The following is a 27035-nucleotide window of genomic DNA, read 5'->3' on the forward strand; positions in this document are numbered from 1 at the left end:
AGCTGCGACAGGTCTATAATTAGACATATTTCTTTATTATTATTATTATTATTATTATTATTATTATTATTATTACTTGCGCGCAGGAGATATATTGTATTGCTGTTTGGTGGTATTTATATATAATTTTAGATCGGACATCTAACTGACATTTTTGACACTTTTGGGGGAATATGCACGGTTACTGTAGTAATGACACTGGCATGGAAGGGGTTTTTCTAACTGTGAGGGGGATTGGCTTATGGAATCAACACAGGGACCTGTGTTTCTAAATATGAGAAATACTGGAGCCCTGTGATGATTACTGAGAGAACAACGATCTGCTGTGTTTATATCAGCAGACCGCTGTTCTCTCTACAGTGAGCAATCGCGGGTGCCTGGCGGCAATGTGCATCAACTTCACTTGTGGCGAATGGGGGTGGTCGCGCACCCCCAGTATCGCTCCCGCGGACCACCGTACAGGTACGGCGATTCACAGGGACCTGCCGCTGTATTTTGACGGTGGCTGGTAGGCAAGTGGTTAAGCAAGCGCTGGTGTCAGCGTGGATTGATATACCAAGCTGTTCTTTTACATTATTTAGCTACTCAGCTTGCTCCAGCAGCTGCTTCACAGCACGTTCTTTCATTATAACTTCACACCATTTTAGTTTTGTGGTGATTCTTTGGCGCAAGAGAAATTATTCCACCCTCCCCTCTGTCTTGGTGTATCCTTTTTATTGCTTTAAAAAAAAAACAAAAAACGGAGGATTGCTAAGAGTGGAGGGGTTAAATGTGCTGTCCAAGTGGCTTTGTTTGCCACTGTCCTCACCTGAAGGTGACAGCATATACAGTATAACCCATGTGATAAGGAAGGATGTGCTAACCCTTTATGTAATGTGGCAGCACCTATAACTCCTAGAACATAGGAGAAAATGTGAAATATTGAAAAAAAAAAACTGGCTAAGGAACCCCGGAATTAAGGATGTAAGCTACATCCTTAAAGCTTCCAGGGTTCCTCTGTACAACGCCAGAAGCTTCTATCCTCAAGATTACATAAAGCTGAGAGTGACGGTGCGGGCTGTCCTCCAATCCCAGTTGATGCCTTCTGAGGGGAAACGCGTTGGCTGGAGCAGCAGCGCCGTCACATCGCATGGTCCGCACTGCAGGCGGCCATGCACATCTTTATGCCAATCCATGTCCTTTTTATGTCTTCAGTCATGTAAGCGTATCTTCGTATTTTGAATAAACTGGTCGTAGTTAATGCACTATTAGCGGTCTCTTTTCAATTATATGGGGGTGCTGTGAACTGCACATGAGGAGTCCCTAACCTCGATGTTCGTTCTAAGTGAAGGGGGATCTGACATCTGCCACAATCGTTTAACCCTGTAAGGGCAGGGTTTGGCAGGATTTAACAGGCTATCTGACACTTTTGGTTTGGTAAGGAGGCACCCATTACCTTTATCTGGTCACGTGGTGTGGTGTTGCATGCAGTATCGATTTCCGTATTTACCTTGAGGGAAGAAATGGCCTATGGAACTCCATTTTGAAGACTCTATTCAAATTTATATCACTTGCAACATATATATATATGAACTCTTGCACTTTATTGTGTCTGCACTTTTCAAGTGGTCATTTATTCACTATATATTAGTTTTATGTTTATGGACTTCACCTAAAAAGGTTTATTATGACCTCCTAATCTCATTTTCTTTCAAAAACATTTTATTAATTTCTTGGTAAACACAAACCGGTAAATAACAGCAGGTTTACAATGACCATATAATACAATGCAGAATATTGTTAGACATGTAACATGGTCATTAACAAAGGGGAAAAGAAAGAAATCACAAATTTGTAAAAAGAAAAAAAAAAAAAATACCGTACCGCCAAGGGTTAAAGTGATTGAACTACACAACCCCTTCCGTTGACATTACAGCATCAAACTAAAACCACACTCTGTTTTCTTTCTTTTTAATATTATCCGCTCTGTATTTCTCTATCAATATCCTGATAAATCTATTAACACAATTTAATGATGTATTGCTCATCCCTGAACTGCCCCCCCACCATTCCCCCCCCTCCAGGCCCTTCCTGCATCCTCCTTCCCCCCCCCCCCCTTCCACTAGCATTTGGTTTATGCTTTATTTAATTTTGAGCGAACTAGTTTTTTTTTTTTTTTTCCAATATTTTGCATGTAACCAATGGTCTTGATTAAAGTGGTTCTAAATTCTTAAGGTTTTTCACCTTAATGCATTCTATGCATTAGGGTGAAAAACCTTCTGTGCTACAGAATCCCTACAGCCCCTTTTTCTTACCTGAGCCCAATCTGATCTAGCGATGTGCATGAGACATACCTTTTTTGAGGCCGATACGATCCTGCCTCCAGCAGTGGAAGCTCTGCAGAGGACACAGCTCACAATGGCTGTGAAATAATTGGGAAGTGACGTCACAATTGCTTTAGCAAATAATCTTTTTTGTTATTTCAGATCATTAAAAAGATGATCTCTCAAACATCAAGTGGTGGAGTAACTGGCAATGATGTCATTATGCATTTTACAGTTGTTGATTTACCTTTTGGAGGTGTTGGTAAGTACTTGCTATAATTTCGTTGCTAATATATTTAATTATAGCTGGTAGCAACATCTTAGACTGTATGCACATAAGCTTACAAAAGTATCGCTAAGACCGATGCCTTGAATGTAAACCGATTATTTAATGGTTTTGTGGCAGTTTTGATGATTTAGTTCAGTTTTTTTAAAATTGGGTGCAGTCATGGTCTTTTCATTCTTAACTAATTTTACATAACAAGGCTAATGACTGTTTTATTAGCACCTCACACCTCTCCTAATGCGCACAGCCGTGCAATGTGCTACAATGCACCCAAGCTGTATTACGCACCGCAATGCACAGATGTTAATGCTCTGTGCATTGCAAAGCACAATTTTGACCAGGACTTACTGTAATATATACACAGTATCTCACAAAAGTGAATACACCCCTCACATTTTTGTAAATATATTATATCTTTTCATGTGACAACACTGAAGAAATGACACTTTGCTACAATGTAAAGTAGTGAGTGTACAGCTTGTATAACAGTGTAAATTTGCTGTCCCCTCAAAATAACTCAACACACAGCCATTAATGTCTAAACCGCTGGCAACAAAAGTGAGTACACCCCTAAGGGAAAAGTTTCCAGATTGGGCCCAAAGTGTCAATATTTTGTTTGGCCACCATTATTTTCCAGCACTGCCTTAACCCTCATGGGCATGGGGTTCACCGGAGCTTCACAGGTTGGAGTCCTTTTCCACTGCTCCATGACGACATCACTGAGCTGGTGGATGTTAAAGACCTTGCGCTCCTCCACCTTCCATGTGAGTATGCCCCACAGATGCTCAATAGGGTTTAGGTCTGGAGACATGCTTGGCCAGTCCATCACCTTTTACCCTCAGCTTCTTTAGCAAGGCAGTGGTCGTCTTGGAGGTGTGTTTGTGGTCGTTCTCGTGTTGGAATACTGCCCGGTGGCCCAGTCTTCCCAGGGAGGGGATCATGCTCTGCTTCAGTATGTCACAGTACATGTTGGCATTCATGGTTCCCTCAATGAACTGTAGCTCCCCTGTGTCGGCAGTACTCATGCAGCCCCAGACCATGACACTCCCACCACCTTGCTTGACTGTAGGCAAGACACACATGTCTTTGTACTCCTCCCCTGGTTATCGCCACACACGCTTGACACATCAGAACCAAATAAGTTTATCATAGTCTCATCAAACCACAGGACATGGTTCCAGTAATCCATGTCACTAGTCTGCTTGTCTTCAGCAAACTGTTTGCGGGTTTTCTTGTGCATCATCTTCAGAAGAGGCTTCCTTCTGGGACAACAGCCATGCAGACCAATTTGATGCAGTGTGCGGCGTATGGTCTGAGCACTGACAAGCTGACCCCCCACCCTACAACCTCTGCAGCAATGTAGGCAGCACTCATACGTCTATTTCCCAAAGACAACCTCTGGATAGGACGCTGAGCACGTGCACTCAACCTCTTTGGTCAACCATGGCGAGGCCTCTTCTGAGTGGAACCTGTCCTTTTAAACCGCTGTATGGTCTTGGCCACCATGCTGCAGATCAGTTTCAGGGTTTTGGCATTCTTCTTATAGCCCTAGGCCCGGGGTCCTCAATAGGCGGACTCCGGGCCGCCTCCGGACCCACACGGACTTAAATCTGGACCGCCGAAGTGTTCTGCTTCCTTCTGTCTCAGCGGGGGGCAGAATTGAGAGGATCGGGAGGATCCGAGTGGCTGTGTCTTACACTTGCAGCGCTGCATGATTACAAAAAGCCAAGTTCTTCTGCGGCGGAGAGGATGTCCTACAAAGTCCCGCCTCCTGGGCCGGCTCTTACCTATGATAGACAGAACACTGGTGACGTTTATCATAGGAGCCGGTGTCCAGGAGGCGGGACTTTGTAGGACATCCTCTCCGTCGGGTAAGAACTTGTACTCAGCTTTTTGTAATCATGCAGCGCTGCCAGTGTAAAACACAGCCACTCCGATCCTCCCGATCCTCTCAATTCTAACCCCCCCCCCGCTGATGACAGAAGATAGCAGACTGCTTTGGCGGTCCAGATTAATGGGGGCACGCACACTGGTCAATCTGCATTATTGGGGGCACGCACACTGGTCACTCTGCATTATTGGGGGCACACACACTGGTCACTCTGCATTAATGGGGGCACGCACATGGTCGCTCTGCATTAATGGGGGCACGCACATGGTCGCTCTGCATTAATGGGGGCACGCACATGGTCGCTCTGCATTAATGGGGGCACGCACAATGGTCGCTCTGCATTAATGGGGGCACGCACAATGGTCAATCTGCATTAATGGGGGCACGCACACTGGTCAATCTGCATTAATGGGGGCACGCACACTGGTCAATCTGCATTAATGGCGGCACGCGCATGGTCGCTCTGCATTAATGGGGACACACTCTGCATTAATAGGGGCACGCACATGGTCGCTCTGCATTAATGGGGGCACGCACATGGTCGCTCTGCATTAATGGGGGCACGCACATGGTCGCTCTGCATTAATGGGGGCACGCACACTGGTCACTCTGCATTATTGGGGGCACACACACTGGTCAATCTGCATTAATGGGGGCACGCACATGGTTGCTCTGCATTAATGGGGGCACGCACAATGGTCGCTCTGCATTAATGGGGGCACGCACAATGGTCGCTCTGCATTAATGGGGGCACGCACAATGGTCAATCTGCATTAATGGGGGCACGCACACTGGTCAATCTGCATTAATGGGGGCACGCACATGGTCGCTCTGCATTAATAGGGGCACGCACATGGTCGCTCTGCATTAATGGGGGCACGCACACTGTTCACTCTGCATTAATGGGGGCACGCACACTGTTCACTCTGCATTAATGGGGGCACGCACAATGGTCGCTCTGCATTGGATGGGGGCAAGTTTTGTGGAATGCCTTTTTTTTTTTTTTTTTTTTTTTGGCGTTCTGTATTTGGAATTTGACGGTCACTTTTCCGGACTGAATGGAAAATTTGTAAGTGGACCTTTCAAGTTTACATTTGAGTACCCCTGCCCTAGGCCATCTTTATGTAGAGCAATAATTTTTTTTTTCTCTTACGTCCTCCGACAGTCGCCGCCTCTTCATATTCGTCACATATGGGTATTAGACTTTGCTCCGAAGGAGTAGCTAGGCAACAGAATATGTTAACAATAAAGCTTTAACATATCCCACCCTCAAGGGGTGGTCCCCTCAGTCAATACCCTCCTGCTTCCTGCAACCATATCTCAGTTTTAATGTCTAGCTTGTCAGGAGTGGCTGGCTCTCTCTGTGCTGGGACTTTCTGTCCCAGACTCTTTCTTCTTTTTAATATTTTGTTTGAGTTTTTCTCTCTACCTTTTATTAGCTGTTATTTTGTCAGCGTTAGTTAGTTCTTCGGACGAAGAGGATCATGCGGACTGGGTCTCGGGCTGATCCCCCTGGTCGCAGGTCGTGGGTCAGTGGCTTCCCAGTCTGCCATCGAGCGTTCAGCCAGGTAACGCTCCTGGCATAGTGAACGACCCATCCCTGTTCGGTGCAGGGATGATTGGTGTGGTGGCTACCTCACTGGACGCTGTGCGGTTTCTTAACCCCCATTTTGTGCGTCTTGAATTGCGACTCTCCCTGCCTCATGTGCAGCGGCTTGTTCGCCTGTGCGGGTCCCCCACGCCATGTGAGGTAAGTGTATTTATGTGGGGACCTGTCTGTCTGGGGGGGTGTCAGTCTGGGACTGTGTAACCTGCCTCTATTCACACTGCTTGTCTCCCTATCTCTCGGCTGCATGCTGTGGGCTGCAAGGGGGGGGGGGGAGCTGTATGACACTGTGTGTGTCAGGCTGGGCAGTGTGAGAGCTGTGTGCTGTGGGGCATGTTTTTTCTTGGCATGTTTGGGCATATACAGCGATCGCTGCGGCGATCTAACATGTATCTTTATATTGGATTGTAATATGTGTTTTAATGCACTGTGGAGCGGCGTTTTCGGCGCCAAACGACGCCATTTTGCCTGCACCCGCTCCGGCCGCATGGTTTACATGCATGGCGGCCATTTTCTTGTAGCCTCCATAGGCTTACATAGAGCGCCCTGGCAGCATCACTTCCTCTTTCCAGGAACACCGATCGAGGCAGCAGCAGCGGCGAGGGTCTCCTCAGGTTTTATCCTTCTGTTCTTGCTATCCATTGCCTGTGTTCAGTTTGCATATTCCCTGTGGGGGTCTCATTGTGCTTGAGTGTGGTGCGGTGGGCTGCGCTTGCCGCGCTTGCTAAAAAGGGGCAGTTAACCCTTGGTTGTCTGGCATTACAGGGGCAATGGATTCTCAGGAGGGCAAATTTCCTACAGTATTGGTGGAAAGCCAGGGGACCGCTGTTTCCCCCCCAGGGGGGGTTTTAGCCACTATTGTGGCTGGCCTTGCTGCTCAGGTGCAAATGCTGGTGGCTGCTCAATCTACTAAACGGCCCAGAGTTGCTCTGTCCTCTGATTCTGAGGGTGAAGGTGATGGGGCTGTTCTGGCAGGGACCTCCTTATCGGGGTCCCGCTCCTCCCTTGATCTAGTGGGGTCTGAGGTGGAGGCTGAAGTTGAGGGGGTCGATAATTCTCCCCCTGGCTCGCCTGAAGAGCTTGCAATCATGGATGAGTTGATTGCTTCCATTAAGCAAACGCTGCGTTTGCAGGACGAAGTGTGTCCCCCCGCTGCCTTGGCGGCTTATGGGACGCAGAGAAAACGCAGGACGCCGCAGGTTTTTCCCTGCAATGCTGATTTTCAGCGCGCCGTTAAGGATCAATGGCGCGATCTGCGCAAACCTTTTGCGGTACCAAGTAAACTCAAGCTGCGTTATCCTTTTTCGCCTGCCACTGATGAACGGTGGTGTGTGCCTCCACCAGTGGATCATGCAATTGCGGTTTTGAACAAAGCCACTGCGATTCCTGCAGAGGGTTCCCCTGTTTTCCGTGATGCCACGGATAGGAGACTGGAGTCTCTTGCCCGTCATACTTATTCTGTTACGGGTTCTATGCTTAAGGCTCTGTTTGCTTCTCTCATGGCGGCCCAGGCGATCGCAAGTTGGACGCAGATGCTTAGGCGCGTCCTAGTGGCCGATTCGGCCTCGGCAGCGACCCTGGATATGGTGGATCAGATCCACCAGGGTGTCATGTATCTGTGTGATGCGGACCTGGACTTGATTCCGTTGGCTGCACGTGTGCACAGCGTGGCGGTGTTGTCTCGCCGCCTGGTTTGGTTAAAATGTTGGTCGGTGGACCAATCTTCACGTAAGACCTTAGCCAATCTGCCTTATGATGGGTCTCGCCTTTTTGGGGAGTCCCTGGATGTGTTGATTAAGGGGATCACCGGGGGTAAGAGCACTCTCTTGCCCCATTTCCCCAAGGCTAAGGGGGCTTCTGGGAAGAAGCATGCAAATTTTCGGCCCCCTCAGGGGTCCTTTCGTGCCTTTCGGCCGCACTACAAGGGCAAACCGTTCAAAGGTCAAGGCTCTCAGAAGAAGCCCTGGTCTGGGAAACAGAAGTCCGGCCAATCCGGACCTGCAGCCCATAACAGTTCGGCCTGAAGGGGCGCCCTCACCCAGTTTTGGGGTGGGGGGACGCTTGCTCGGTTTTCTTCAGCCCTGGTTGGCCCGTGTGCGGGACAGATGGGTTCTGGAAATCGTTCGATCTGGTTACAAGATCGAGTTTCTCTCTCGGCCGGAGAGCAGATTTTTTCCCTCAAATCTTCAACTGTCTCCAGAGCGCCTGCGGGATCTGCACCTGGCGGTGCGGGACCTGAGGGCTCAGGGAGTGGTGGTCCCGGTGCCTCATCGGGACAGGTTTCGGGGGTTTTATTCCAATCTGTTCACCGTGCCCAGAAAGGAGGGCAAGGTTCGTCCGATTCTGGACTTGAAGGCTCTGAACCGCTCTGTGCGGGTTCGCAAGTTCCGCATGGAATCCCTGCGGTCGGTGGTGGCTGCCCTGGTTCCGGGGGAATTCATGGCCTCCATCGATTTGAAGGATGCGTACCTTCACATCCCCATATTCGAGGGTCATCAGAGGTACCTTCGTTTTGCCATTGCGGAGGATCACTACCAGTTCGTGGCGTTGCCCTTTGGTCTCGCCTCGGCTCCGCGGGTCTTCACCAAGGTGCTTGCACCGGTTCTGGCATTATTGAGGGCCCAGGGCATTTCTGTCCTGGGGTATCTGGACGACATTCTGGTTCGGTCTGCGACCAGACAAGGTCTGGAGGAGGACCTGTCTGTCACAATGCAAACTCTGCAGGAGTTTGGTTGGACGATAAATTTTCCAAAGTCGACACTGAGTCCGTCGGTTCGTCTCCCCTATCTGGGAATGATACTGGACTCGGTGCAGGCGAAGGTCTTCCTGCCGGAAGACAAACTCGGGACTCTCCGGGAGGAAGTCAGGTCCCTCAGGGACGTTCCGACCTCGTCTCTGCGGACGTGTATGAGATGTCTGGGATTGCTGGTCTCGGCCTTCGAGGCGATTCCTTTCGCACAGTTTCACACGCGGGGTCTCCAAGCGGAGATCCTGTCCAGGTGGGACGGGCGACCTCAATCTCTGGATCTTCAAATCTCGTTGAGTCTTCGCACCAGGGAAAACCTTCTGTGGTGGCTCCAGTCCCCGTTGGTGTCCGGGGGCAAGTCGTTTCGTCCGATCTCGTGGACGGTGATCACCACGGATGCCAGCCTGTCGGGCTGGGGTGGAGTTCTGGGCGTTCTGTCCGCTCAGGGGACTTGGTCGGAGGGGGAGTCTTCCCTTCCGATCAACATTCTGGAATTGCGTGCGATAAGGCTCTGTCTTCATCGCTGGACGGACCGGCTGCAGGGTTGCCCGGTTCGGGTGCAGACGGACAATGCCACGGCGGTGGCCTACATCAACCACCAAGGGGGCACCAGGAGTGCCCGAGCGGCTCGAGAAGTGGCCGACATTCTGTCTTGGGCCGAGACTCATGTCCCGGCGATAACGGCGGTTCACATTCCGGGAGTGGAGAACTGGCAGGCGGACTATCTGAGTCGCCAGACCCTGGATCAGGGGGAATGGTCTCTCCATCCGGCTGTCTTCCAGACGTTGTGCGCGAAGTGGGGTCTTCCAGAAGTGGACCTGTTCGCGTCTCGCCTCAACAACAAGGTGAAGAGGTTCGTGGCAAGGACGCGCGACCCTCGGGCAGACGCGTCGGACGCGTTAGTGGCCCCGTGGCATCAGTACAGGCTGATGTACGCGTTTCCACCGATTCAGTTGCTGTCCAGGTTCCTTCGCAGGTTACACTCGGAACGCAACACGGTGATTCTTGTGGCACCGGACTGGCCTCGCCGGTCCTGGTACGCAGACCTCGTGAATCTGGCGGTCGACGCCCCGTGGCGTCTGCCTCTTCGAGACGATCTACTGTCTCAAGGACCTATATTCCATCCTGCTTTACAGTCGCTGGCTTTGACGGCCTGGCTGTTGAAACCGAGGTCCTGAAGGAGAGGGGTCTCTCTCCGGAGGTCGTTCATACTTTAATCAACGCGAGGAAGTCTTCCTCGGGGAAGGTTTATTACCGTACTTGGAAGGCCTATTTTGCCTGGTGTGAGTCCAGGGGGTTTTCACCCCGCACGTACTCGGTGTCCCGTGTGCTGTCTTTCCTTCAAACGGGTGTTGATCAGCGTTTGGCGCTGGCTACGATAAAGGGTCAGGTGTCTGCTCTGGCCGTTCTGTTTCAACGTCCCGTGGCTTCCAATCCTTTGGTTGGCACCTTTGTTCAGGGTGTGCAGCATCTGGTTCCCCCGAGGCGGGATCCTCTGCCCCCTTGGGACTTGAATCTCGTTCTCTCTGTGTTACAACGTGCTCCTTTTGAACAGATCAGGGAGATCTCGTTGTCTATGTTGTCCAAAAAGGTCGCCTTTTTGGTGGCGATCACTTCGGCTCGCAGAGTGTCGGAACTGGCGGCTTTGTCCTGCAAGTCTCCGTACCTGGTTATTCATTTGGATAAGGTGGTCTTGCGACCTAATCCTTCTTTTCTGCCGAAACGAGTTTCGGATTTCCATCTTAATGAGGATATTGTCTTGCCTTCGTTGTGCACGAAGCCTAAACATCCAAAGGAGGTGAGATTGCACTCTCTGGATGTTGTTCGGGCGATAAGGGTTTACCTTAAATCGACTGAGTCTTTTCGAAAGACGGACTCCTTGTTTGTTCTTCCAGAGGGTCCTCGGAAGGGCATGGCGGCTTCGGCCTCTACCATCGCCAAATGGATCAGGCAGACCATTGAACAGGCCTATGCTTTGCAGGGGAAGGTTCCCCCTGTGCCTGTGAAGGCGCACTCTACTAGATCTCTGAGTACGTCTTGGGCCTGTCGTCATGGGGCTTCTGTAGCCCAGGTGTGTAAGGCGGCGACTTGGTCGACCGTGCACACTTTCACAAAATTCTACAAAGTAGATGTTCAGGCATCGGCGGATGCTTCCTTTGGCCGCAAGGTTCTTAGTGCGGCTGTTCCCTAGGGTCCCTTGTTGGGGACTCCTGGCTGTTGGGATAAGTTTTGTATCCCCTGGTTTTTTTGTCTTTTCCTGGGTTGTTGCTCCTGTTGAGCACTTATTTTGCTGTTGCCCAGCTGGTTTCCTTCCTTTGGTAAGGTTCCTTTCTTTGATGTGGAGACTGCGTTGCCTTTCGGCGCGGATGCGTTTCCCACCCCTCATGTTTGCACTGCTTTGGGACGTCCCCATATGTGACGAATATGAAGAGGCGGCGACTGTCGGAGGACGTAAGAGAAAGGAATTTTACAGGTAAGATTTTACAAAAATTCCGTTTTTCAGATCCTCAGAGTTCTTTGCCATGAGTTGAGTGAGAGCGAGAACACCAAATTTAACACACCTGCTCCCCATTTCACGCCTGAGACCTTGTAACACTAAGAGTCACATGGCATTGCGGTGGGAAAATGGCTAATTGGGCCCAATTTGCACATTTTGACTTAGGGGTGTACTCACTTTTGTTGCCAGCGGTTTAGACATTAATAGCTGTGTGTTATTTTGAGGGAACAGGAAATTTACACTGTTATACAAGCTGTACACTCACTACTTTACATTGTTGCAAAGTGTCATTTCTTCAGTGTTGTGTACTCACTTTTGGGAGATACTGTGTGTGTGTGTATGTATATGTGTATATATATATATATATATATATATATATATATATATATATATATATATATATAATATATAGGGCTTTTTTTCAGGGGGAACGCGGGGGAACACAGTTCCGGCACCTTTAACACTGAATGTAAGTGTGTAATTGCAAGGGGTGCTGGGGAGTGATGGAGGGTCTATTGATGATGGTCGCTATTGTCGCTGGTGGGGATCTTTTTTGTTGCATGGGGGTCTATTGTTGTTGGTAGAAGATCTTCTTTTTTTTTTTTTTTTTTTTGCCTGGTGGAGGATCTTTTTTTTGCCTGGGGGTCTATTGTTGCTAGTGGGGGATCTATTGTTGCTGGGAGGAGTCTTATATTTCTGGGGAGTCAGTTGTTGCTAGGCGGGATCTACTGTTGAGAGAGAGGTCTATTGTGGCTGGCTGCTGGAGAATCTGTTGTGGCTGCTGGAGGTCTATTGTCACTGGGGTGGATCTATTATTGCTGGGGTGTTATTTTGTTGTGGGGGGGGGGCATTGTTGTGTGGGTGATCTCCTTGTTTCTGGGGAGGGTCTATTGTTGCTCGTTGCAGGGGATCTATTTTGCTGCTTTTCTTGTTATAATTAACAAGTTCCATACAAATTACTTAGCATCACAGAATGATACTGGGTTCTGTGTTCTCTAAAAGGGGCAGTACTGGGAGGTGGGTAGGGAGTGGGACCAAGAGACGTGCTTGGGGTGGGTAGGGGCGATTTAGAAGATTGGGGAGTTTCTGCACCTACTCTCTGAGAAAAAAAGCCCTGTGTATGTATGTATGTGTGTGTGTATATATATGTATGTATGTATATATGTATATATATGTATATATATATATATATATATATATATATATATATATATATATCTCCATAGGAGAGGACCTAAAAGAAATTCACAGCCCTTATAATTCATACCAGGTTTGCTTGGTAAACGTGAAAAGTAATATAGTACTCCAGATACTGCACTTGCTCAGTAACAGAACATAGAGTGCAAAAAATATTTTTGTAATAGAACAAGTTGCTAGCTGTGTATCTAGAAATCAGGGAAATTTGCAGCGGGGTGCAGTATATGTTATTGCTGAAACATTTTGGACATGTTCATCACATGGCTATTCTACTTATTGGGTCAGATACCCTGAACAAGGGTTGAAGCTAGGAAATCTGGCTTACCCGCTGATGTACATGTTCCAGGTCATGGATTAAATCTATAAGCTACTGGATTTAACAATATGAGCTGTTTATCAATGCCAGTAGTGATTAGTATACATTCATATGTTCCCTTTACATTTTAGGACATAGTGGCATGGGTGCCTATCATGGAAAACACACATTTGATACCTTTTCCCATAAGCGGTCATGCCTCATCAAGTCTTTAGGTATGGAAAGTGCAAACAAGCTCAGGTATCCCCCTTATTCTAAGAAGAAATTGGATTGGGCCAAGTTTATACTAACACTCAAGTTCAGCAAGAAAACACTGGGTCTTGTGCTCCTCCCATTGGTGGCTGTGGTGGTGGCTGTAATTTTAAAGGTAAGATTTTAGACTTCTTCTCTGGTAAAAGGGCAACAACGCTTATACAAAAAAAAAAAAAATGCCATATTTCCACGTCTTTGTCATCTTTTATTTGTGTCCTGGTTATCTTTATAATTAAAAGTCTAATCACATGGCCTGCTGCCTGCCTGCTTAAATGGTGCATAAACCCCAATAAAGAGGTTTTCCTATTTGATTCCTTTTGGTCTGTTAAGTTTACCACTGGACAGCATTTTATTATACAGTATATGTGAGATGAGTGCAAAACAATACCAGTCCTGCCAGAAATCTTGTCAATGAATAAACCCCCACCCCCTATTTTTATAAATTGCATTGTCCTTTGCTATCTTTTTCTTTTTTGTAAATTCTTTATTTATATTCGAGGAATAAGGCATACATAACAGTTGAGAGCAATTGTGTAAAACAGACTTGTATGACTAGTGATACAGAATTTTTTTTAGAACACATGTGAACAAATAAGGTAATCGAGTAAGTATCAAACAAGCGGTCCTATGTATAGTGCGGGGGGAGCAGAGCTCCCCAGCATAAGCAGTTAACATACAACATCTGGAGTTTGACGTAGCAGTCCTTGGCTATCTTTAAGGGTTACAGAGGGGATGGGGAGGTGTTCTAAAATTATGTCTTAGGATGACAACAATGTTTCTCCATGGATACAGTACAGAAAGTGAATGTTGTAAACCCTGGACATGGGGTTACTGGTGGAATTCCTAGATAAAAATAAAGGTTAAAAACGAATGCAGCCACACAATCTATATACTGCAGCGAAACGATCTAAATAAAAATGAAAAATGTTTAGCTACACTTTAATTGTTTTATTTGTGCAGAGGCTGCTCCTCCGAGCCAGCTCTAGGGGGGCATGTTTTATTGAGATACTGACATATCATTCAGACCAGTTTGAACGATCCTGCTTTCAAAAAGTGCCCTCCACTGGCAGCCAGAAGAGGCTTGCATTCCACTGCCAGCTGCCTTCAAGCTGTGCTGTTAGAAGCTCATATATGTGGCAGTAATGATATCTGGCACCAAATGTAAATACCACATTTACTGTAAGTGCAGCCCTCTTTTCAATAGGTAGAGATCTTGTCCTTTGTTACTTTGTCTGCTGAGGTTCTTTCTCCAGACTAGACCGCGAATAAGGAAAGATGTGTCCAGGGGACTTAAAAATATTACATTTCATAGTGGTCAAGATAACTAGGGGCAAAGCATATTTTGATAACATCCTTTTTTTCACCATACCCATTCAGAGCTCCACACCTATGAGACCTATGAGTAAACATAGTCCTTCTTGACACACTGTTTAACAGTGTCTGTTTTTTGGTAATAATTGTAGAATGTTGGTAGAAAGCATTAGGTTGATGTCACTAGAGTCTACTTACCCCTTTTCCTGTGGTGTCACTCCCTTTAACAGCCAGATCATCAAGATGCAGTTTTGTCCCTCTCTGGCCTGCAAGGTTCTGCAGCATTTTGAGGGGACAGCTTCCATTACCTGCATCTTGGTGATTCTGCCTGTGTGAGCCTAAAATGCAGAAAGCCTTTCTTTTGTCTGAATTTTAATGTAGATGTAAATTCCTGAGAGGTATACATTGATGACCAGAGTTGGTCGTTGCCAGAGAATTGGTTTCAGAGCCCAGATACAGCCACAGTTGTTACCATTTGTGCCTTTACCAATTGTTTTATATTACATCCTTTTATCCTCATTTTTTGATATTTTTATAATGCTTGCTTCCACTAACCCTGTATCTTCTATATAATATCTCCCTGGTGTGAATGTTTGTTGATAGTGTGATAGGACTGATAGGCTTTACTATTGTGCGAAGAACGTCACAAGAAAAACTGTAAGCACCATTTGACTGTCGACACAACATCCCCCCTGACCTGCATACCGAAAAACAGCACCATTAATGTGTTTCTAGTTTCCATTGATGTTGTTCCCATGTCTCTAGCAGTCATACACATATTCAGAGTTACCTATTGTTTTTAGCAGGTGATAAATATTCTCAATTTTGGATACAACATGGAATTAGAATTTCATGTGCTTGTACATGTAGAGTATATTTTAAATTGTATTTGGTGTATATGTTACCTAGGAACTAATACATTTCACTTATACTTCCTGTAATAATTGATGTATTATTAATCCTCTCCTTCTCCTTTCCCCCCTCCATTTCTACAATTAAGCCCATCCTAGAGTAAAACATGGAGTTCCTAGGTATGATTTCAGTGCACATGCCTTCAGATCAGTTTTCCTGAAAGCTAAGATCTGTTATGCCTCATTTCCACTGAGTGGTACGGTTCGGTTCAGTACGGTACGGTTCGGAACGGTACACATTGCGTTTCCACTACCAATAGTACCCTTTCATGATAGGCGTGGTGTAGCAGGAAAGCTGTGATAGACGATTCTCTGTCAACCAATCAAAGTCCTGCAGAGTGTAGCTCCACCCTGTTAGTACGGTACTAATGTGCTTGGTACCCCAACGAAAGGGTACCAAAAAGTGGTACGGTACGGTTCGGAATTAGGGTACCATTCATAATGGAAACGGCATAAATAGCGTACCGTACCAGAAAGCTCAGTGGAAACGAGCCATTAGTGGCTGGTGTTTCATAATAGATCTGTGCTGGGGAACTGGGATGAGCTCCATCTAGTCCAGTGCCTTCTAGTCCAGTGCCTTCTAGTCCAGTGCCTTGACATTGGAGCCACTGAAGTGGCTTATGAGTGGCGACCCCTCTATTTCTTCCAGTCATACACATGTGGATGAGATTAGTTAGGAGTCATACTTCCTTCTGAATATGTGTTGGCTATTGATAGCGGAATAGATACCACATAGCCTTTCACAATTTGACTAGGCGGAGCACTGACAACAAACTATTTTGGGTGCATGGTTTGGGAGCTCAAATAATAAATATATTGGCAGCCATTGGCAGCTCTCTCAGCTTCATAAGATAAAACAAAATTTATCTATCGTTCATTGACGGATGCAGTCTCTCATGCATATCAGTAGGGTTATACTGCCACCTACAGGACACTAGACAGAAAAAAAGTTCTGGCTACGCCTATTGGCAGTCCCAGAGGGTACACCCTCTCTCTTCCTGCATAGGATGTCAGTTTTAATCTGTCTAGTCAGGAGTAAGGACCTAGTTCCCTGCTGGTATCTCTGGTCCTGGCAAAGTTTGTTTTTTTTCTAGTTAATTATTTTTAGTTCACTTTTCTCCCAATTTTTTTTTTTTTTTTTCCTTTGAGATCTACAAGCAACTATGCCGGATCTGGGCGACAGGCTGGACAGAAAGATCCAGTGGTCACCCCAGCCAGCCAACGGGCGCACACAGGCCTTAGCTCTGTGCTGAGTCGGCCACGACATAGTCCCACTGGACTCGCCCCGAGTTAAACGTCTCGCCAGGTCGCGCACGAACTGGTCTAGGCCCGATTTGCAGCGTTTCTATTTGGCCGACAACCCCCCCACTTCGGCGGAGAGGGGTTCTGTCAGGAGATGGCAACCGCCTGTTCCGGTATGGTAAGAAAATGTTCCCCCCTCTTCCCCTGGCGGATTTTGGGGAGGACGCAGGCCCTTCCCTGGAATGGTTGGATCCTCACAATCCTGGGTTCCCCTCTGTCCTGTCATGCACCTCCCCACCTACCTGCCCCCCTCTCACTGCTGGGGCTATTGGGCCTACTCCCGGGAGCTGAGACCATGTGGCAGGCCGCATGTGGGGGCGGGGGGGGCGACGGATGAACGATCGTGCCAATCGATCCTGCTCTGGAGTCTAGGGGTCCCCACAAGGGTCTTCACTTGCTCTGCATGCCTCCATTCTTGTAGCCTCCTTCTAAGGAGATTGGTGGCCATCTTGTTACACCCGGCACAACCATTTTCGGTGGGTTTTTCTAATAAGAATCAGGATGGGAGTCCCTGGAGGAGTTTTTGTGGGCGCAGTCCCTCCCTATACCCTGGGCTGCTCTTCATATCCCCCACTTTTTGGATCGAGATTGCTGCTGACACGGGCCTCCTGGTGCATCTTTAGTACAGTGAGTTTGTGGGTCTCTCTCTCTCTGCTGGGGGTCTCCAGTGCGCTTTGCCTGATCTCCGGGGGCGCTGTGGCGCGGTGGGACACCTTTTTAAAAAAAAAAATAAAAATTGTGTCCTTTTTTTTTTAAAAACTTTGGCTGACGTTTTCCCCTGGTGCAACATGGACCCTACAGGTCATGTGTCCCCATCTGACCCCCTTTAGGGAGGCTGCAGGTCCTTTCCGGACCCCAGCTGTCTACAGATGCCATTTCAGTGGTCCTGGAATTGTTTGTGTCCCGGGTGGAGGTGGCCTTTAAAGTGGAGGTGCTAAGGAACGACCTCCGCCTGCCCCTGCCTCATCTGATGTCTCAGATTCTGAGTCTGACTCAGCCACTGCAGACGTGGGTCTCCCTGCTAGGTCGGCTACCTCGTGCCTTGTCTCTTCCAACAGTGAGGATGACATTTCTACCTCCACTGCCGTGCAAGATAAGGCGCTGGTGGACGCACTGGTTGTATCTGTGCCTGAGACCCTAAAATTGGAGCACGTAGCTGCTGGGGCGCAGGTTACGTTTGGCACTCACAAGCCATCCAGAGCAGCAAAGGTTTCTCCCTTTCCCGCGTATTTTGACAACATGCTCAAAAAAGAATGGGTCCATCCAAAGCGTTCCCCTGGGGGTGCCTAATCGGATTTTTAGACTCTACCCTTTTGCGGAGTCCCTGATAAAGAAGTAGACTGTGCCACCTACAGTGGACCCTCCAGTCTCAAGACTGATTAAGGCTACCGTTATCCCAGTGGATGATTCCCCGTCCTTTAAGGGTCCGGAGGATAGGATGGCGGAGGCAGGGCCGCAATATGTACTCCCTGGCGGGGTCTGCACTGAGACCGGTGTTTACGGTTGCCCTTGTCACACAAACGTTGACTGAATGGGCTAAGTTACTACGCCGTGACCTGTAGGGGAAACAAGTTCCCTCTGCCTTTTGAGGAGTTGTTGGACCAGCTGGTGTGGGGCAATTTGTTTGTGATGCCGCACTGGACACTGCTCCCATATTGGACTGACTGTCGGTTTTGGCAATGTTCCTCCGGTGTATACTTTGGCTGAAGTGCTGGTCTGTGGATCAGCCTTTAAAGAATGCCTTGACTGATCTGCCTTTTCAAGGAGATCACCTGTTTTGAGCTACCCTGGATGATATAATTTAGGATCTCACAGGGGAGTAGAGTACCTTTCTTCCACAGGCTAACAAGGGTCCCTCCTTTTCAGCACACAATACATTTTTTTCGTCCCTCAGGGTCAGTCGATAAGGCAAGTGCTGGAAACAAATTTGGAAATCACCATGAGAACTCTGAAGGAGTTTGTGTGGATTCTGAACCTTCAGAAGTTGTCCTTGGTCCCTTTCATGAGAATGGACTACCTGGGCCTGACTTTGGACTCGTCTTCAGCCAGGGCGTTTCTTCCTCCCAAAAACTCCAGACTGCAGTTCAGCTGTTGCTGTCCAGCAAATGGTCATCCCTTCGGACCTGTATGAGAGTTCTGGGACTGATGGTGTCATCCTTCGAGGCGGTCCCCTTCATTCAATTCCACACAAGGATCCTCCAGAAGGAAATCCTTCTCAAATGGCACAAAAATCCATATTCCCTGGACATTCAGATCCAGCTGAGCCGGGTGACCAGAGAGTCCCTGATCTGGTGGCTTCAGTCCCTGATGCTCAAGCAAGGAAAATCCTTCCTCCCTATATATTGGACAATTGTCCCCACGGATACAAGTCTGTCCGGGTGTGGGGGTTCTCGGCAAGTTATCTGCTCAGGGAGTCTGGTCCCTGTAGAAATCCAGGTTACCGATCATTGTTCTGGAGCTGAGAGCGATCCGGCTTGCCTAGTCCACTGGATCGGGTGCCTGCAGGGTTGCCTAGTGCGTATTTAATTGGACATTGCCACGACTGTGGCTTAGGTCAATCACCAAGCACCAAAAGTGTCCTTGCGGCCTTGGAAGTGGCAGGCATCCTTCGTTGGGGGGAATGCTTTTGTTCAATCTCTCTCCGCCTTGGATGCAGGGTAATGGTCCCTCCATCCAGAGGTGTTCCAGCAGTTGTGCCTTCGTTGGGGCACTCGATGTAGATCTGTTGGCGTTTCGGGTCAACAGAAAAGTACAGAGAATTGTGGCCCGCTCCCAGGACCCTCTGGCAGACGCGCTGGTGGCCCCGTGGGGTCAGTATTAGCTACTGTATGCCTTTCCTCCTCCTCCTCAAGTTGCTGCCAAGACTTCTTCGCAGGATCGAAGCGGACAGGATTCCGGTCATGCTTGTGGTTCCGGACTGGCCTCGCCGAGCTTGGTACGCCGACCTGGTCAATCTAGTCGCAGACGCTCCTTGAAGACTTCCTCTCAGGAAAAATTTACTGTCTCAAGGGCCAATCTTCCATCCTGCTTTATGGTCGCTGGCTTTGATGGCTTGGCTGTTGAAAGCCAGGTGCTGAAGGACAGGGCATTGTCTGCTTCAGTGATTCCCACTCGCCTAAAGTGAGGAAAGCGACTTCTAGGAAGATATATCATCGTACGTGGAAGTCGTCTATTGCGTGGTGTGAGTCTCTTTGGGCTCCCCCTCGCTCTAATTGGTGGCTCGGATATTGGCTTTCCTTCAACGGGGAGTTGATCAAAAGTTGGCCTTGAGTACTATCAAGGGTCAAGTTTCGGCCTTGGCAATTTTTTTTCCAAAGGCCGTTGGCCACGATTCCCTGATGCGTAACTTCATCCAGGGGGTGCGATACTTGGTACCTCTGGTGCAACCTCCGTTGCCACCTTGGGACCTTAATTTGGTGCTGTCGGTTCTTCAGAAACCTCCTTTTCAAAGTATTTGGGAGATTCCCCTGCTTAACCTATCCCAGAAGGTGGCCTTCTTGGTGGCTATTACTTCTGCGCTCAGGGTGTCGGAACTGGCAACGTTGTCCTGTCGTTCTCCCTATTTGGTAGTTCACAGGGATAAAGTAGTACTTCTTCCGGATCCGTCCTTCCTTCCAAAGGTGGTTTCCAGTTTTCACTTAAATGAGGACTTTGTGTTACCTTCTTTGTGTCCTAAGCCAAAACATCCTAAGAATTAAAGGCTGCTTACTTTGGATGTGTTTCGGGCAATTAGGGTGTACTTGGCGACTACTGAGTTTTTTCGAAAGTCAGATTCGCTCTTTGTACTCTCAGATGGCCCAAAGAAAGGGCTGCTTGTTTCTGCTGCGACTATTTTCAGATAGATCGGAGAGACATTTGTACAGGCTTATTCAATTAAGGGTTAGGTTCCACCTTTCCCTGTTAAGGCGCATTCTACTTGGGCGCTTAGTGCTTCCTTGGCTTTTCGCCATCAGCCATCTGTGGTTCGGGTTTGCAAGGCGGCTACCTGGTCGTCTGTTCACACCTTTACCAAATTTTTTAAGGTGGATGTGATGGCATCTGCTGATGCCTTTTTTGGCCACAAAGTTTTGCAGGCTGCTTTTTAGGGGGCTTTTTGGCCTTCCTTGAGAGTGTTTACTGTTGGTTTCAGATGGGCCTCATCTTGTTTTTCTGATGACTCCTATGTTGCCTGGTTGGCTATGTTTAGCCTTGGGGACTTTTTCTGCGGTTCCTACCCCTCATTTTATGGCACTGCTTTGGGACGTCCCTACTGCATCAGAGACTGCGTCCGTCAATGAACGATAGAGAAAACCTGGATTTTTGACTTACCGTAAAATCCTTTTCTCTTAAGTTCATTGACGGATGCAGTACCCGCCCCTCTATTTTGAGTTGGGTTGGTATTATTTCTCTGACACTGCTTTGATACAAAACTGACATCCTATGCAGGAAGAGAGAGGGTATACCCTCTGGGACTGCCCATAGGCGTAGCCAGAACTTTTTTCTGTTCAGTGTCCTACTCCTGTAGGGGGGAAGTATAACCCTACTGATATGCATCAGAGACTGCGTCCGTCAGTGAACTTAAGAGAAAAGGATTTTATGGTAAATCAAAAATCCAGTTTTTCCATTTATATTGGTTATATTTAGAGATATAAACGGCTCTGATTTTAGAAACTGTAAATAAAGTTTTCCGGTGGATTGCAGTTCTACAACACGGTAAATGGCAGTAAGTGCAAAGCCCTCTCATTCAGGCTATGTATATTCTATGAAAAATCAATTTCAATCCAAAAGAAAATCAACACCAAAGGGATGACCATAACGGGCCTGCCACAGGGATATGTCCAGCTGTGGCTGTTATCAGGAATGCTTGTATCTCTTTATTAAGTATCATTTGCCTTTTTTTATGCACATATATAATTCTGTACACTTTTGTTGCCATTTTGGGTTTTCTCAGAAATACCGCTGGGAGTTGACAAGCAGAGGGATGCAGCTTGTGCTGGCATTTCAGAGGCTGTTTTAAACAAGATGGGTAGCAGATGACAGGAAACGGCATTCTTTCATACAGCAAGGTATGCAGTCCCCAATAAGTGGGAGCATGCCCAGTGTTTGTGCTTTTTCTTTGCTACAGTTTTGCAGCTCCCCATATGTAGCTTAAGACATCTGTATTACTTTTGCATAGGATAACACAGTTCGCTTTTAAAGTAGAACTACTGTATAAGTAAAAACTTTTTTTTTCGTTTTTGCAGAGTAAGGTAAGGGTTATAACCCATGTAATTTTTTTTTTTTTTTTTCTTTTTTTTTTTACCATCTGTGTGCATTTCAGAGATTTCCTTTCACTTGCTGTCCCATAGCCAATCAGGAAGTTAGAGGTAATCTCCACAAATTAGGGAATCCCCTGGGAACCCACAGGTCACCAGGACTAGTGTCTCCATTGGAAGATTTCCCCTTTATTCCTTTTCTGGGGAAATCCCAAAATTTGGGGTTTCTTTACTTTTCACTTTCAATGATAATGGTAAACAGGACAAAATAGAGAAGGTGAATCTGCTTAACAGGGCACAGACAGCAATAAAGCCTGAAAGGGGTTCTAATCCCTCTCCACTCTATTCTAAACTAAAAAAAAAAAGTTTCCGTTAGTTATACTTTAAATAACCAAGTAGTGCATGTATTACAGTAAGTATTTTCCTCTAATTTATTTTAGAGGAAAGGGAGGTGGCAAGGAAGTTGTCCTCCCTGGTTATGAATGTACAAAAAAAAAAAAAACCCTTTACTGTACATTTAAAGCCGGCCATAAGTGGTTTAAATCTTGGCCAGTCCAGCGGGGACCAGCCAAGATTTAAACCATGTTTGGGCAGGCTGATTGTACCCAAGTTAATCGATCAATCAATTTGGATACAACCAGCATGTTGGATTATTCGTGCTCTTTTTGCAAGCGGTTATAGCCGCTAGCAATAATCAGTGTGTTCTCGCGGCAGGGACCGCTTCCTCCCTCCCCCGTCGGGAGAACACAATAGCTCCACTGGAGCTACAGAAAAGAAAATTGCACCATCCATGGCCAGCTTAAGTAATCTTCTGCTGCAGAAGCAACTTCCTAGCATACATCAAACAATTACAGTTGGCTGTAAGTTACTGGGTGCAATATGCGGTTTTGTCGCTGTGCACTCCAAGGATGGTAGTAGCTATACTTAAACTCAGGCTTTACTATCCATGAGATATTCTTGAGCTTACTATTTGATGTATACACATTACAGCAAACTGTTCCGTACAAGAATGCTGTTTCAGTACAAGATTAAAAAACAGGTATTGTTTGCCTTCTAGCACCCGTCCCAGTAGGCCTGCCACTCTAACCATCTTTATTTATTCTTAGCAGGATGGGTGACTTCATTAACAAAAGTTTTAGGAAGGGCTGTCCAGCTCTCGATATTGCTTCTCAAAATCAGTGTTTAAGGGCTAGTTCACACATTGTGCAGGGGGTGACAGACATTTTACTGCATTGTAAAACATCTGTTCCTACAAGGACACACAGAAAACAATTGTTTCCTGTGTGTCCCATTCATACTGCAATGCAGCCCAGGGTTGCCCTGTAATCCAGACATGCTGCATTTTATCGCAATGCACAGAATTGCATGGCAATGTTGCGAGCGCATGGAGCTGCTGTACCATGAAAAAAGTGTACATTTTTTCTTCTTCAAATAAAGTTTGCTCAAAACATAAAAAATAAATAAATGGAGCAGTGCACAGTGTCAAATCTCGCAGCACAGCTGGTTCCTTTGTGAAAGGACACTTGGGCCTCAAGCACACTGGATGTTTTTTTTTTTTTTGCTGCTCCTAGGGGAGTTAGGCTAACATGCAGAGGCATTTAGAGGCAGAAAAAAAAGTTTGTCCAAGAACAGCAAAGTTTTGGCAGAAAAAACACAGTGTAAACGCATCTAGGCACGTTTAGCGCTTGATCAATAATTGATTTCAATGGCCAGAAAAAAAATATATTATTCAGGCCAATTAAATGAACGCCCAAGTGCTTGACACGTCTAAACACATTAAACACATTTACAAGCATCAAGCTAATTTTCTGCCAAAACGCTACTGCCTGAAGGAAAAAATGAATAAAGGAGTCCGCCAATTAAGTCATATAATAGGACACTTCAGTGTATAATGCAAAACGGCTTTATTAGAAAAATATTAATTAAAAATGAAATAGCAGTAGTGCATACACCTTCACCGCACCAAGGTTGCAATTAAAATAATAACGTTGTCAAAACGGGGGATATGCACCTGCTCACGCAATTGCATACATTCAGTCACTCCTGCCAACCACTTGTTTGAATACTAGTAACACAAGGTCCATAAGGACATCATGGAATTAGATATCCTTAAAGCTTGGGGTATACCCCTTTTAAGGAACAGTACTCGGGTCTCACGGTACTAGTCCATGGAAGGATCAGGGGGCTGTATGTAGGATGGACAGTTGGGTGGAAGCCAGGATAATTAGTTTGTCCCCATGCCAAGGCTCAAACAGATTGTAAAGATGGTATGCTAGATAGCAAGTCCCAGTAATACTCTGGTGAAGATCCGGGCTCCTATGTCAGGTATACACAGGGTGACATGTCCCTGGGCATGGGGACAAACTAATTATTCTGGCTTCCACCCAACTGTCCATCCTACATACAGCCCCCTGATCCCTCCACGGACTAGTACTGAGAGACCCGAGTACTGTTCCTTACAGGGATATACTCAAAGCTGTAAGGATATCTAATTCCATTATGTCCTTCTGGACCTTGTGTTACTAGTGTTCAAACAGGTGGTTGGCATTAATGACTGTATGTATGCAATTGGTATTGCGTGTCATTATTTTAATTGTAACCTTGGTGCAGTGAAGGCATATGCACTACTGCTATTCCATTTTTAATTATTCATTTTCTAATGAAGCTGTTTTTCATTATAAACGTAAGTGTCCCGTTATATGACTTACTTGGGGGACTCTGTTCCTCCTTTTATTTATGCTTGTTATTTTTATGTGGACTGCACCACTAATTGAACCTTTATTGGTCATAATATGGTGAAAGGTTGACACAGCTACAACAGATTATTTATTCTTTGTCCGTTTTTTTTCTACATGCGGTTGATCCGAGTTGGCTAATTAATTAATGACTGCCAGAAGGAAAGGAGTCTAGGAGAGTTGACAAAACGACCAATGTGCATGATGCCTTATTGGTCTAAGTCCATGCAAATGTTTCAAAAGTTCTTCCACCAACTTTTTCAAGAACAGATATGCTGCATCTAGTTCTTTTGCTGTGTGCGGTATTAATGATTTCTTCTGGAGTCAGAATATCTTATTTGAAGTCTGTATAGTGGCTGCCATTCTAATGTGAAAATGTACTCCTTAAGTTTGACTGGCTTTACTCTGTCTTGATTCTGCCACTTGTCATGCGAAATATAATATGTAATGGTTAGTGTTCAGTTAAATACTGAAACTGGAGCTCTGAGCAAAAATGATGTGATCTCAAATCTGTCCTACCCCTCGATTTATAATAAAGTTACTTGTCCATTTGGTTGGTAAATAAAGAAGAAAACGGTTACTTAAAGGGAAACTCCATTTTCTCAAAAAAAATAAATAAAAATAATATAGCATATACATTTGCGACTCAAGCCATATTGTAATAAATGTGTTTTAAAATTCCCTTTTTCTTTTCAATCTGCAGCGCTGTAAATTTATTTAAAATGCAATGTGGCAACCTGGAGGCATTCTGTATACAGATGGTGTAAAGAATGTCCCCAGAAATGTCCTGCTTATGTGATTGGCTCTCTGATTTTCCCAGAAGTCTGCACTAAGATGCAAGTCAGATTTTTGGCATCCCCTGAAACAAAAATGTAATTTTGGGTGAGATACTCTCAATAGCAAATAACATCTAAATGGATGCAGACCTTGCCTTAGAACCTTGCAAGTGCAGAAATTGATTTGAAATCACTCCCATTCATGTTCATTTTGCACATGGACACAGACAAACGACTATTTCTTCAGATAACAAAAGGTAAACTCTACAACAAAGTTTGATAAAATCCTTGCAATGTACATAGATCACCCAGGGGGGAATGTTTTTTCTTTAACAAAAGTGGAGTTACTCTTCTTTAAGTCCTCGGTAGTCAGACTTCCTCCCCCAGCCTGCTCTATGTACAATGAAGGGGCAGCAGCACACTGGTTAAGCAGTAAAGAAAATAAGAGCAACAGTAGCCCATGAAAGAAGCGGCTTAATACTTTTTTTTTCCTCCCAACAGCTGGTGTGCTGAAACTTCCCGCTCATTTAGAGCTCAGGACAACACCCCTATGCTTCTAAATGTGTGGCCCTAGTTGGGGGCTTCTGTGGCTCTCCTTCTGACTCTGATGTCCCTATTGTGTCCTACAGTGACAGAGTTCGCCAGGAGGAACCACAATAGCCAGCCAGGAGACTCCTTGTTTAATACATTTAAAAGTTTTGGATAGTATTGGCACTGGAAGCTCTGCATTTTTCATGTGTGCTCACTTTGCCATGTTGCTTTATGCCAATGTATTTCACTTTCTGCACTGTGGTTCCATATTGTATATTATGGAATTTTCTGGGATGATGGCTGTACATGGATCATTGTCAGGGCAGCAGCAGTGATGTTTAGCTTCTTCTGTTAAAGGTGGAGGTGGAGTTCATTTTTCTAAAATATGTGTTTTGTTTTGCAGGTATTCTAGAGGAAGATGGATATGAACTTTCCAAGACATCTATCCCTGCTTTTTTCCAGATAATCTATGCATTTTACAGAAGTACTTATTTTTAGCTTTTTTTTTTAATTTTTTACATGAATATGGTTTCGTGCGGAACAGTTTTCCTTTTTTATAATAGTCTGGTCTAACATGCTTTTTATAACCACCTACACAGCTACTGAATGCTGATAACCTTAGAGGGTCAGTGCACCTAATATATTTTAGATTATAGTACATGCCGGCATGCATAAATCAGAATTGTAATAAATTGTGGAAAAAAAAATACAAACCTTGCTATTGGATAACTAAATGTGACATGTGGTTAGCACTTCTGCCTGGCAGCACTAGGGTTGTCAGTTCAAATCCTAACCACAGCACAATGTGCCTGGAGTTTGCGTCTTCTCCCTGTCCCTGCGTGGGTTTTCTCTGGGTACTCCAGTTTACTCCCACACTCCAAAGACCTGCTGGTAGGAGCATTGGATCTTGTCTAGATTGGCCCTAGTATGTGTATGCATGAATGTGCGTTAGGGAACTTAGATTGTAAGCTCAGTTAGCGCAGGGACTGATGTGAATATAAAATATATAATGTAAAGCCCTGCGTAAATTGTCAGCACTATATAAATACTGGTGATAATAAAAATAAATATCAAATTTACCAACTTTAAATGCAGCCTTCTCCGAGTAGATTCCACCAGTGCCATCCTCATTCTTTTCTTC

At 46.1% G+C, this 27035-nt stretch overlaps 1 protein-coding gene across 2 annotated transcripts in view; it reads left to right on the forward strand.

Annotated features, from left to right (window-relative positions):
• Positions 1-26412, forward strand: part of ALDH3A2 (aldehyde dehydrogenase 3 family member A2) — a 61719-nt gene extending 35307 nt beyond the window's left edge. The window contains exons 8-11 of one of the 2 annotated variants that reach the window (XM_082247081.1): positions 2466-2565; positions 12974-13209; positions 21549-21663; positions 26298-26412. In XM_082247081.1, coding sequence (XP_082103207.1) covers positions 2466-2565; positions 12974-13209; positions 21549-21614 — 402 coding nt within the window. In that variant the 3' untranslated portion in view covers positions 21615-21663; positions 26298-26412. The remainder of the gene's footprint in view (positions 1-2465; positions 2566-12973; positions 13210-21548; positions 21664-26297) is intronic. The other variant, XM_082247082.1, reaches the window with a different exon arrangement.
• The last annotated feature ends 623 nt before the right edge of the window (positions 26413-27035 follow it).

The sequence above is a fragment of the Pelophylax lessonae genome (assembly GCF_965119305.1).
Source record: "Pelophylax lessonae genome assembly, chromosome: 2".
Classification (NCBI taxonomy): Eukaryota; Metazoa; Chordata; class Amphibia; order Anura; family Ranidae; genus Pelophylax; species Pelophylax lessonae.